Source organism: Pygoscelis adeliae, unplaced genomic scaffold (genome assembly GCF_000699105.1).
Source record: "Pygoscelis adeliae isolate BGI_AS28 unplaced genomic scaffold, ASM69910v1 Scaffold59, whole genome shotgun sequence".
Taxonomy (NCBI): domain Eukaryota; kingdom Metazoa; phylum Chordata; class Aves; order Sphenisciformes; family Spheniscidae; genus Pygoscelis; species Pygoscelis adeliae.
Genome location: NW_008825565.1, coordinates 2328642 through 2341612, shown reverse-complemented (window position 1 = coordinate 2341612; position 12971 = coordinate 2328642). Strand labels below are relative to the sequence as shown.

The following is a 12971-nucleotide window of genomic DNA, read 5'->3' as shown; positions in this document are numbered from 1 at the left end:
ATGTTGATGGCATAGTCTGATGTAGCTTAGATTTTAACAGAGCGGTCTATGAAAATAGTAAGGTAATGCAGGAAGACAGCACTAGTGAAGAGACTTAAGTACACACAGGTTTAGATTTAAATCCTCACCTGAAGAGGCTTTTTTCCCCTTGCTACTCAGTCATTGCAGAGGGATAGAGCAAGAGGGAAGAGAGCAGAAGGAAAGAAACATAAGAAGCAGCATCACCCAGCTGATTACCTGGAAGCCAATGACTTGTAGCTCATTGTGAAGATCATCTAGAACTCTCCTACCATCAAAGATAAATGCAGGCTTCAGCATCTTCTTATGAATACATTCATAATCCAACTCCTGTAAAGGGCAGTTAAAGCTTGTAAGTAGCACAACACTCCTCTTTTTTTCTTTAGTTGAAATTGAAGATAACATTTACCTTAAACATGTCCCATTCAGTGCAAATTACAAGGGCATGAGCTCCATCACAGGCTTCATAGGGATCTTTACTGATAGTGACCAACCGAGACACTGTAAAAGAAGGTAAATAAAGTTTTATTCTGCACACATCTTTAGCATCAATCTGGTGCGCTCCTAGCAAATGAGTCTCCTTCCTTGCCCTACAAGAACAAGGAGTTTCAAGTCACTCACCTAGAGATGTTTTCTATCAAGACACTTGTCACTTTGGTTTCACTTATTTAAATGAAAGCAGCTTGTACCTGGCATCTGAATAGTCAGAGCACTTAAGTGTTTGAAGTTAAGCATTCAAATTTGATTTAAACAGTCAAGACCTTCTCCAGAATGACAAGTTACTATGGAGCGTTCAAATGCCAACTCTCACAAAGGTCATTGCCTGTACAATAGCAGCACATCACAGTTCCTATTTAACACTCAGTTCACACTAGAGAAGATACACAGGGCTCACTAGGGACTGCCTTCATCCTTTGACTGCCTCAGCAGCTGCCTACAGGCAACCTTCACCTCCCCCTCTAGTTCAAGGGCATGTCAAATAATGTACACCCTTCGCTCTTCTTCATCACAGCTCATTTTCCTCCATTCTCTTCACCTCTAGAAGCCCAACCTATCTTTCTCCCCCCATCCATCATCTCCATTCTCTCCCTCCCCAATAAGGAAAGAAAACAGAAATCCCAAATACCCCCTGCTTCTCCCCAAGAAACTTCTAGTCATAGATGATTACTTTAAAGCCTTCTTGAATTTAAGGGAACAAATGAATTTGGAAGTGATATGGGGGAGGGGAGAATCTACAGTGAATTCCAGAATTATTTCTTTATTCCTACTTCAGATATGCAAGCAAGAACTAAGGCAAGATAGGACTCAGGACAAAAGAGCTGGCAGAACAACACTAGTCTCTCCTACTTCTAGACATTCTTCTTTTTCTTCCTTTTAATTACACAGAGAGAAAATTCTTTGCATGTATTCAAATGAATATTTATCAAAAGAACAATATACAATAGTACAGAATTAGCGTTTATAGATAAAAGCTATGGGGAAAGGGGGAAGAGTTACAGTAATCCTCTGAGCTATGACAATCCTCTAATACATGTAGCCAACAGCACATCATTGCAATGGTGAAAATGTGAAAATTAATTTATGGTGTTTAAACAGACCTTGTGTATTTTGAGAATAGGGTGGGGAGGGAAGGGGGGGAAAAATAAGGTTTACATGAGCTTTCTTACCTTGGTTATCTTCTGAGACACCCGGATGTGAGAGATCCAAGATTATTTGTTCCTTAGGTACTTTAGGATCATAGATATGGAGCTTTGCTCCTTCGTCCATTAAATACTTGCTAATGTAGATACTGGATGACTCTCTGGGGAAGTGAATCAATCAGTTAAAGACCCAGATGGCATGTTCTAAGTAGTGAAAGTCTTCAAGTGTCATGATATGCAATGCCAGAGCTTTTATACCAGTTTTACATTAAGCATCTTAGTGGTAATCCATGCCAGCAGCAAACTCGAAAACTTGAGGGACACCAAGATGAAAAACAAGTTTACATCTCTTTTGCTGAGCCATGGCAAGAGAGATACGAACCCCCAGGACTCCTATTGACCCTAATTAACAAGGCATCAAGCTTATAAGCATTTCCCACAAACTGCAGTTGGACAGAGTTGTATCCAGTTTGAGCTTTACAGGAAAACAGAATTAACCACCTTTGGGAAACAAAGCTGAAACTTCGGCTTCACATAGCAATTTAGAACCAGTTGCAAAAATGTTTGCACTCTTTTCTGTGGAGAATGGAAGGACTCTGTCAAAATCTATCTTTGCTTATGCAAGTTAGTAAGGACTAGACTTATCTGCTCTAGCTTCTGAATGATTCAGGTATGTTGCAGAGGTCAAGGATCAATTGTTTCACCCGTTAAGAAAGACTAATCCTCGTTACAAACCAATTCAGTCACAAGAGGTTAAGGGTCCCATATCTGATCTGTTTTTACTAATGCAATTCAACTGGGGGGTGGGGGGGGGGGATTAGCCGCATAGCTGGTGACACATGTAGGGAATCCACATTAGTGAACTGAATTCGCTTTCTTACCTTGTGTCCCCAGTATCCTTTTTGAATGCAAACCCTAAGATAGCGATCTTCTTATCAGTGACAGTATTGAACAAGCTGTCAATAATGCGGGAAGCAAATCTTCTTCTCTGATAATCATTCATGTCTATTACCTGAAATTATATAAAACATGATGGTACAGAAGGGAGCCATTTTAAACTATAAACAGATTCTATTAACAATCAAGCCAAGCTACCTACACATAAGTTTAATAGAAGCTTAAAAGAGAAAGCTAAGTATTTTTACTCAATATCATAAGTAATCCAAAGAAATTTAGGATTTGTCTCAGAATTTGATAAATTAACTATTTTAATCAATCACTGTAGATGCATATACACACATACTATCATGCATTATCTAGTTCAAAGGCTAGGATTTTTTCCAATTGCTTTTTTTTTTAGATCTACAACTTATTGTATTCTAGGCAGAAACGTGGAAAGCAATTTCAGTTAGAGTACTTGACGTCACAGGGACATCCCATTGCCAGACCTATACTTCTTTACATGCCATGTATAACAACTGTGGGAACATTTTTAGCCTTTTAAATCCACACTAACAGATTTCAATACACAAAACTAGTGCGGTTAAACCAGATTTTTAAGTGCCTCACTTTTGTTATTACATGAAAGTGGGCTCACTCACTCAGATTGTTCCTGTACTTCCTTCCAGCCTGCTTCATACTTTGATCTCCAGCCCTTAACACACAGAGGACACTGGATCACTAGTAGAATAGGAAAGGTAGGTTCCCCCACCTAGTCAATGTTCAGTGTGGACTGGAAATAACTACACTTCCCTCTCGGTTTTGAGACTTTCAACCCAAATCAAGAATTAACAGCAGCAGCCTATGAAACATAAGGTATAACTATACAGTAGAAGGATATTGGTGAACCGGGTTTATTTGAAGAAAAGAAATACAAGCAGTGAGATTTATGCAATTCAACAGGGTGGTGATGGGGAACAAAGGTAACAGTTTACAGTGTAAGAGGGACACATTTCTTTCTGTAGGTATGTTTTCAAGGAATAAAGACTTCAGTATTAGAGAGCCCTGTCCTGTCTAAAGGCCAGAGAGAATAAAAGTTAGGATTCTAGGTCTGCTCTGATCAGCATATCCTCCAGAATTTGCACCCTGTCCTCAGACTGGTCTGAGGTCTCCCACGTGCATGCACTGGGATGAGCTGCTGACAGTGCAGTGCTCAGGCCACAAAAGGACTTCACACAGTGGCTTATACAGGTGCCCATGTGTGTGCATGACATGACTTGACCAGTGTGGGCTGGGGCAGATAGACCTCTGCAAGATGACAGTGCTCTGAGGAAGCAGGAGGTGCAGGTAAGGGGTTGCGCTACATGAACACAGCACTCTACCTTATCCTAACTCTGCAGCAGCTGTTCTTACTGATTTGTCCACACCTTAATAAACCATCTAGAAACACTGCAAAGAGTTGCTCTTAAAACAGAGTAAGATAGCATAAAAGCATTAAAAGCATTTTAAACTAGTTTGTTTACATTAACAATGCAACATTTTAGGCTTTTGTTAAATGAAAAAACACCTCCACACAGAGCAAAGCCCAAGTGTTCCTATGCCTTTGGGTTGCCAAGATACCAAGTAGGTTGTGTTTTGAGAACGACCCTTATGATCTCAAAGGACAGAGCCAAACCAATTTGTCTCTTTCAAGACAGTTAATTTTCCCTATTCATCAGATTATCATTGAAGTAACATGATTAGTTCCTGCAGCTCCTGCTGCTCCAGGTATTGCCTGTTGTCTGCTTACATCTCATACTCAGTAAAAGCAGTAGTTCTTGAAGCAAGTACCAGAACCTTGAGCTCCTTCTCTTTCCTACTCTGCCAATGCATCCAAGTCCTACACTGAACCAAACCTCACCTGGATGCTTACGTAAGGTTCATGCAGTATGCTAGTCTCAGCTCCACTGATGGGATTGCAAGCCTTTCCACCATGGACTAGACTATCCTAATGAAGTGCGCTTTTTAAGGAAGATGTCAATCTGAACCTCTTCAGAGGCAGACAGCATAAACCCCATGTCTTCCTTGTCCCATGCAATTGATGTAAGAGTTATAGTTGCAAGCAAGTAACTAAGCTGCTGACTAGCCTTTCATTGGTGGTTAAACTATCTGAATAGGATGTAGAAAGCCACTGGATATCACAGATAATGTAAGAAGCTGACAAAAGTCACAGATAGCACTGAGGGATGACTGAGTTTTACAAGTGGTTAGGGAGGAGTTATTAGTGAGATCCAGCCAAGCTTCAGATAATTGGAAGGGAGTATTAGGGACCTTTTAGGGAATAGAACCTTGCAAAGCCAACAGAGCCTAGATAACCGCATCAACAGTACCATGTGGCCATGACAACCTAGGTAATGGTATAAGAAATACTGAACTTCAGTATGGATGTGGCACAACTGACCAATGATGAAAAAGTAATTATGGGCAGGTTGTTTATTTGGCAGCAGACTGGGATGGGGAAGAGTGAGGGGGGGAAAAGCTAGCCAAAAGGAAGATTGAAAAAAGAAAAGGAAAGCTGCTAATGAGGTAGGCAAATCACACGCTTGGTATTCTGGGGTCATCTGCTAGGCAGCCTTGTACTTGATCACCACAGCCTAAATCAGGACAATAAACTAAAGCTGCTCTTCTGACCATACCACACACGTCAAAGCTGCTTTCTCAGTCAGGACTGGGAAGAGGGGTGAGGTGCTTTCACTGGTTAATAGGGAAACTCTTGCTAGTACAGACTGAGCATCCTGGTACTGCTGCATTGGTGCCTCACCTGAGAGCATTCACATCTTCCCAACCATTCCTAACATTAACCAGGAAACAGCAGCAACGATGTTTATTTAAAAGAATAGCAAGTTCTGGGGAGTTCCTTCAGAAAAGAAACTGCAAAAGTAGACCCTGAGGAAAAGATCATAAGCTCTGTATTCAAAGTGGACAGAGATAACCAAGTGCAAGAGGAAGACAGGAGTCCAGACATGCTTGTACTTCACATTTTCTACTGCTAGACAACTTCCCAATCCATTTATCCAGACAATTCACCCCAAAAAAGCCTAAGCACCCACAAGAATCAAATGCCAGTGTTAGGCTGAGGGCCCTAAAACGTAAAGATGATCAGCATTAAAGTATCTGCTCCTTAAAGCCAAAACAAAGTTTATATGTGGACAATGCTCAAAAGCTCAATGCCTGAAAGCTGAGTGCTGAAGAAACACCATCCCCCTCAAAAAAAAAAAAAGGCGAAGAACTTGTACCTGTTGCCAATAGCGGGCTACTTCAGGTAAGTTCAGTGCCTCACAGAGGTACACTAAATTCAAGACATCCTTCTGAAAACAGCTACCTCCAAACCCTGAAAGAGAAAATGGTTATTTTACAGGTGACTAAGGTACTATTCTAACCCAATCTTTGGAATCAGGTAGTTTTTGGCAATCATTGACATAGTCAGCATTATAATTTTTTGTCCAGTATTTCACTGCTAGCAAATGAAAACCTTACGAATCTCACAAAATGCCGTTCCTGGACCTACTTACTTTGTCAGTTACAGAAGCCCTAAAATCTGCTTCAGGTCCCACTGAAGTCAATGGAAATTTTAACCCAGCCTCAGGGAAACACATAGTAATAAAAAACTAGGGACTATCTTATTACAAGTGGGTGGACAAGCTCCTGGGTTTGCTCACCCCCCACCTAGATATTTAGATTAATATTTCTCAGAACAAGCATGTTAAGATTAGGTTCTCTCCTCCCCCGTCCCCAAATGGGTATCCAATCATTGCCAAGAACCAAAGATCACCACACCTAAGGGAGAACTGAGACAATTAGAAGGATCCTTGACCCCCAGAACTTTGCTCAGCACAGTCTCAGAAGCAACACATTGACAAGAGAGTACTTCGGTTGGAAGGGACCTACAGCGATCTAGTCCAACTGCCTGACCAATTCAGGGCAGTTAAGTTAAAAGCTAAAGCATGTTGTTAAGGGCATTGTCCAAATGCCTCTTAAACATTGACAGGCTTAGGGCATCGACCACCTCTCTAGGAAGCCTGTTCCAGTGTTTGACCACCCTCTCGGTAAAGAAATGCTTCCTCATGTCCAGTCTAAACCTTCCCTGGTGCAGCTTTAAACCATTCCCACACGTCCTGTCACTGGATACCAGGGAGAAGAGATCAGCACCTCCCTCTCCACTTCCCCTCCTCAGGAAGCTGTAGAGAGCAATGAGGTCACCCCTCAGCCTCCTTTTCTCCAAACTAGACAAGCCCAAAGTCCTCAGCCGCTCCTCAGAGGACATTCCTTCCAGCCCTTTCACCAGCTTTGTGGCCCTCCTCTGGACACATTCAAGGACCTTCACATCCTTCTTAAATTGTGGGGCCCAGAACTGCACACAGGACTCAAGGTGAGGCTGCACCAATGCTAAATATAGCAAAAGAATTGTAGAAGGAATTATAATAACCCTAAGAGGAATTTTGGTAGTGTATTTGCTATCTACTTTTCACTTTTCCATAAACTCTAGGAGAGGTTATATTCAATAAGGTTATTTTAAAGTCACACTTTCTCTTTCTAGCATGAAGACTGTAGCCATACAGATAGGCTTTAGTCTTGCTCTGTAAGTTTCAAAGTTTGTTGTACTGATCACCACTTTATCACATCTTACTCTAGTAAATCTAAAGAACTGAATTCATCCTACAAATTAGAAGTTGCCATCACACATTCTGACCTAGACGCATCCCATTCCTCAGGCCACTGGCAGCAACTCCCTAACAAAACTGCAGCAGTTACAATTGGGAAGACATCTTGGAGAGCACTATCACCAGTGATGCTTCAAAAAAATAAAGTTGCCACTTCTCTTTCCAGTGTCCCAGGCAAGATAACTCTGAACTCTCGGGTTTCAGATTGCCAGGGTCTAAAGCAACCTCAGTCTTAAATATTTTACCAGAAAAACTGATTTATGCTAGCACTCTACAGCAATATTTTCAGAGAGTCATGCTGTAGAAGACTTTAGAGTATCAGATCACTTGAAAACACTACTAGTAGATCTATTGCACTATTAAACAGGAGGCCAGAATTAAAAAAAGAATTTTTTGTTTACCAACACTGGCTTTGAGAAACTTATTTCCAATTCTTTGGTCTGTTCCAATAGCTCTTGCTACTTCTTCAACATCTGCTCCTGTAGCTTCACACAGAGCACTGATTGAGTTAATGCTGCTGATTCTTTGGGCAAGGAAAGCATTAGCTGCCTGTAAATAAAAAAACATAGTAAAGAGAACTTGATTCTTCCAGAAACCAAGATGCCCACAGACTGAAGGGAGTTACTGCTGGAAGGATTACTTTAGTATCTATGTACCTTTGTTGAGATAAACTAGTTATGTTACCATTTTGTAATACATCAATGCCAGTTAATGGGATCTAAGCAAAATAATGTAATGCTTAGCTTGCAGAGTTTGAAACATTTTATGACGGTAACCAGTTTCTGCAGCACTGGAGGTTTGTTCTTAGTAATAAATAACACAGCAATAAAACTAAGAGAAGGATTTCATGGAGAGTTGGTATCATCTATTAGCTCAACTGAGATAATTGGAAGAGATGAATATTCTTTGACATATATACTGGGTCCTCCCAGCCCTGTCTGTCTTTCCTAGCTGCATCACTCAGTGTCAGTGAACTCCTGCTTCTGAGCTTTATCTCAGTTACACCCTTTGCTCATTGTAGACAACAGCAGTGAGTAACACTAACCAGTTTAGAAAGTTCTGATGACCAGGTATTGGTTGTGAGGATTTTTTCTTTGGGCACCCAGTGCTCATAAACAGCACAAAGAGCACGGACAGCTTTCTGTCCCTCTGGAGAATCATCTCCACCGATAAGCACTCTGTCTGGGTTCTTCAGGTCCTTGATGGCTGTTCCTTCTGCAAGGAACTCTGGGTTAGACAGCACCTACAGGCACAGAAATAAAGAACAACAGATAAAAGCCAAAAGCAACAACCAGCCTTTAAACACACAACTCAAACATTATGCTTACCTGCAAATCCAAGTTAGGCTTCGTATTAGCATCAAATATTCGACGAATGCTCTCTGCAGCACGTACTGGAACCGTGCTTTTCTCAGTGACAATTTTATAGCCATTTGAATTTTGTACAATTCGCCTAGCACAAGCTTCAATGTATTTCAGATCAGCTGCTCGGCCTTTTCCCATCCCATAGGTCTTTGTTGGAGTGTTAACCTAGTTACAAATACATGGAGGGGGAAGAAATATTACAGGTCTCTTAACACAAGCGGTACTGACGAGGTGAAATCGTTAAGAATGACAGACACCTTCCTTCCCAGAGTCCAGCTTGCTTCTACCCCAGAATTATTCTAGTTACCCTATCAGATGAACAGCTATTAGCTTTCTCAGTTACCCATTTTGTCTTCTAAAGAAAGCTCATTGGCCTCTATTCAAACAGAATTTAAACAAGAGCAATTCATAGCAGCTCTGCAGGCTTCGGTGAAACTTAGTCCTTATTCTGGAAACACCAGTAATTTCTTCATGATTACACCTTTTGTTTCCTGCCCCACATTAGTAGTGTGAAAATTCACATTATAAGAATCTTGCAGATAGTGAGGCAATTATGGTTTAAACCCACTTTGCAGTGAAACCTAAGTGCAGAGCTGCTGAAAATTGCTATACTGAAGTACACAGAAAAGGCAACATGAGGGAAAATACGTCATTTAGATTAAGACAGAGGGTCCTTTTCATTACAAACTGAAAGAAATGGCAACAACATGTAAAACACAACAGCACGTTTTAAGCCAAGGACAGGTGGCAGTCATCCAGCCAAGCAGCATTCATTTTAGACTTAGTGAATGGAGAAAAAAAATACTAGCAGAAGGAGAGCTCTGTACTGAGGTGCCTTAAAGAGGAGCTCTCAAGAAAAGAGGACTTAAGTAACAAAAATAACTCAACTGTGGCCTACCAAGATGAATAGCAATCAGTTCTTTTGGATTCTGCATTAGGAACAACCTTCCAGATTACAAAAGGACATACTGTTCATGCTTGACTGGATCCTCTTCCTAGTGGTGTCAACAGCTTAGAAATATTAAAGCTAGAAAAATATTGAAGCCAACCCCTCTTCCATTAATACACTGTTTTTTAAAAGCTTTAGAAGTAAGTCATCTTTGTAACCCAATAATCAGTGTATGACTTTGTACCTCTATCTAGGAACCGTACCAATATTATTCAAGTCCCATAGATTTCAGTAGCACACTGCAATGACAGATCTGCACTATATTCTGCTCTAAGACGCCATACATCTAACCAAGCTAAACATCAACATTATCATTTTGACTTAGAGCCTGTTCATTTGTCAAACGTTCTACTGACTACAAGAAACAGATAAAAATAAAATAAAAAGCTTACCTAACACTTTTCCCACAGTACACAGAAAGACAAGGAGAAAACTGACAGTGACACAACATTACTAACTGAATCTATATGACAAAACAAAGGCCTCTTCCTAACATAAGAGCAACATTACGACTTGGTAAGAAAGAAAAAAAGAGTCAAACACACACACAACCACCTTCTCCCCCTAAACTTACAGAAATAAATACAAGATCAGCTTCTCTAATGGCATCATCAATACTGGTGGAAAAGAAGAGGTTTCTTCCTCGACAGGATTCTACGACTTCTTTTAACCCTGGCTGAAAAAAAGCAGGAAAAAAGCACTTAAGGTTAATGCAGTTAGAAGAACAGTAAACTGCATGTCCAAACAAACAGCATATCATTTCAGATACAGAAAGACTTTTTTTTTTCCCCTCAGTGTGGAATGTTTTTAGTCTGCCAGATGTAAAGTAAAGCTTCTGTAGATTTACACAGCAAAAGAAAATAAAGCCCTTTCTTATTCAAAACACTCAAAATGTTGTCTCGAAGCTTTCAGCCACACTGAATTGCTATTTGCACAACCAGATTTTAGACTCCAGTTATTCCCACGCTCAATTCTATTACAACAAGCAACAACTAAAGAAATACCCATAGAGTGAGGTTAAGTAGATTCAAGAAGCAAAGTCTTATAATATTACCTAGGCTGCAAACAAAAGAGGTGGTCCCAACTCTCCTTTTCCCTCAGCTACACATCCCATGATCTCCCCAACATCAGATCTAAAACTGATTCAGCACCAAAAAACCCACAAAGAAGTCTTCCACCAAATTAGCAAGCCCAGATCCAGTGAAAGAAAGGCAGCGGAGACACGCAAGAGATAAAGACCACTCCTTTTGGCAACCACTCATGTTTGGACCAGGTTAAACTTATGGCACCACACTTGCAGCATGGAAGAATCACAGGCACGATCTGATGAGATTCTTTCAAGAGACACATACTATGCCAGAACACTTTCCCTTCCCTTAACATCTTCACACAGACAAGAGGAGCAGGAGGCCACGTGTACATGAGCAATCCTCTGTATTAGAATGGTCTACAAAATGATTTAACTAAGATATAGTTGTCAAAAATAAAAGAACCCTTTACTTTTTGTTTGAAAAATAAAGTCATACACTGTAACCTGGCAATTGAATCTCCAACTTGAGACATGCCTATCATGACACCAGCTATTTGAGTCAGTGCCAGAAAGGCAAGGGTTCACTGGAGGGAGAGACGAAAACAAAGCAGCAGCTTTCTTATGCAAGACTTTTTTGCTGTCTCACTTTATACCAAATACCTACTTAAAAGGAAAACAAAGGTCAGCACAGACAGAATAACATGTTACAACCCATCAAACGTTCTGACTATGGTCTTACTGGGATGTAAATAGAAAGGCAGCCCACTAGACAGTTTCTGACACTGGAAAGAAAAAACCCAAAACAAAAATACAAAAAACCTCCCTGTACAATGACTCAATGTTATAACTGTCTGAACTAATTCTTGGCAGTTTTTGTACATTCTTTGTAAGCAAAGGACACCATTCCAGGAAACAGATGTTGTAAGTTTGTTTGTTATTAGTTCGTTGGGTTTTTTTTTAAAAAACATGCCAAGATTAGCCCTACTTTAACTCATTCAGTCAAAGCGTTTCCAGAAAATGAAGTATTTGCTTTCATAATCTTTATTCATGTCTCACCCACTAATCTGAGCACTATACATATTTTCCTTTGAATATGTGTGACAAAGGAGGTCTATTCATCTTTGCTTGAAGAGTCACAGCATAGGTTTGGTTTTAAGAAGGAAAAAAAAAAAAACCACACCACACCTCTATTAGTGTTACAGCACAGACAGGATTCAGAAGACTTCTTATAGCAAAAGAGCAACTGTTAGTACCAGGCAACATGCCTGGTCTCTGGGAGCTGAGTGAAGATAATTTTTCACTCTCACTAAAGAAAAGAGCTCAAACCTATAAAAACCTGTATCTCATGAAAGAATGAAGGAAAGCGAGACCTATTCTTTAAGGGTAAAAAAGAGTGAAAAATAACAAGCGCTAAGAGAAGCAAAATAGAAAAATGCTTTATACATCTTCAAATTAAAGTAGTTCTCTAATGAAGAAGTAACAGTGTGATACATTTAAAAATTATTTTTATCTGGCCTAGTTTTCCCAGGCCAGATTGGAGGTCTATGGTACAAAAGAATCAGAAACATGACTGTCCCCATCTTACAACACGGTTAAGATGGGCAGCACAGATTGTATTTTGGCGGTACTCAGAATGAGAATAAAGCTTACCGCCTAGTACTACACATTCATATTACGCTACAACACAGCAGATAATATCTATAACTGATTAAGAAGACTGTTATGATTAAATCAGGTCCCAAAAGAAAGTCAACATGATTTAGCACAATTCACTATATATACAGTTACCTTTTTCCTTACATATATAATCCTTAAATACCTGCCTGCACTAGACATATTAAGTTATTTGAAAAATCTGGTTTAATGAGCAGTAGTGACAAGCAGCTGTTCCAGAATACTCTTTTTGAAGGACATCACTGTGCTATACTTATCAAGGTTTAGAAGCGGGCCATGTGGGAATGCCATGTGGTGGGAGGGAAGCAAATGCAACACTGGCTGGAAGAAGAGACAACAGTGACACACGTTTACCTCATAGATTGGGAGCGTATCTGAATTCCAGGCATTGATTCTGGCCTCATTGACATCCACAACAGTAACTTTGATATTGGGACACATCTGGGCAATAACACTACAGGTTGGCCCACCAACATAACCAGCACCAATGCAGCAAATCTTCCTGATTTCAAACATGATTGCTCTAGTAAGAGGAGGGGGAAAAACGAGAATCAGGAGTTATAAATGAAAATACTGGCCAACAATTCAAGGAAATAGAAGAGAATTAATGATTTGAGATTTTATTATGCTGCCACAGAGAGAAACATTTTCTTACAGCTGATCTCTTGAAATGAACTGCAGTTGCTCTCTCCCGCCGGGAAGGCTTTGGAGCCTGCC

General features: G+C 40.3%; 1 protein-coding gene across 1 annotated transcript in view; it reads right to left on the bottom strand.

The window, feature by feature from the left end:
* Positions 1-12771, bottom strand: part of UGDH (UDP-glucose 6-dehydrogenase) — a 15130-nt gene extending 2359 nt beyond the window's left edge. Inside the window, exons 1-10 of the mRNA XM_009332453.1 lie at positions 12609-12771; positions 10125-10226; positions 8566-8766; positions 8283-8480; positions 7639-7786; positions 5813-5907; positions 2540-2670; positions 1686-1819; positions 428-519; positions 238-348 (exon numbers count right to left, since the gene is read on the bottom strand). Coding sequence (XP_009330728.1) covers positions 238-348; positions 428-519; positions 1686-1819; positions 2540-2670; positions 5813-5907; positions 7639-7786; positions 8283-8480; positions 8566-8766; positions 10125-10226; positions 12609-12770 — 1374 coding nt within the window. The 5' untranslated portion in view covers position 12771. The remainder of the gene's footprint in view (positions 1-237; positions 349-427; positions 520-1685; positions 1820-2539; positions 2671-5812; positions 5908-7638; positions 7787-8282; positions 8481-8565; positions 8767-10124; positions 10227-12608) is intronic.
* Positions 12772-12971: the final 200 nt, after the last annotated feature.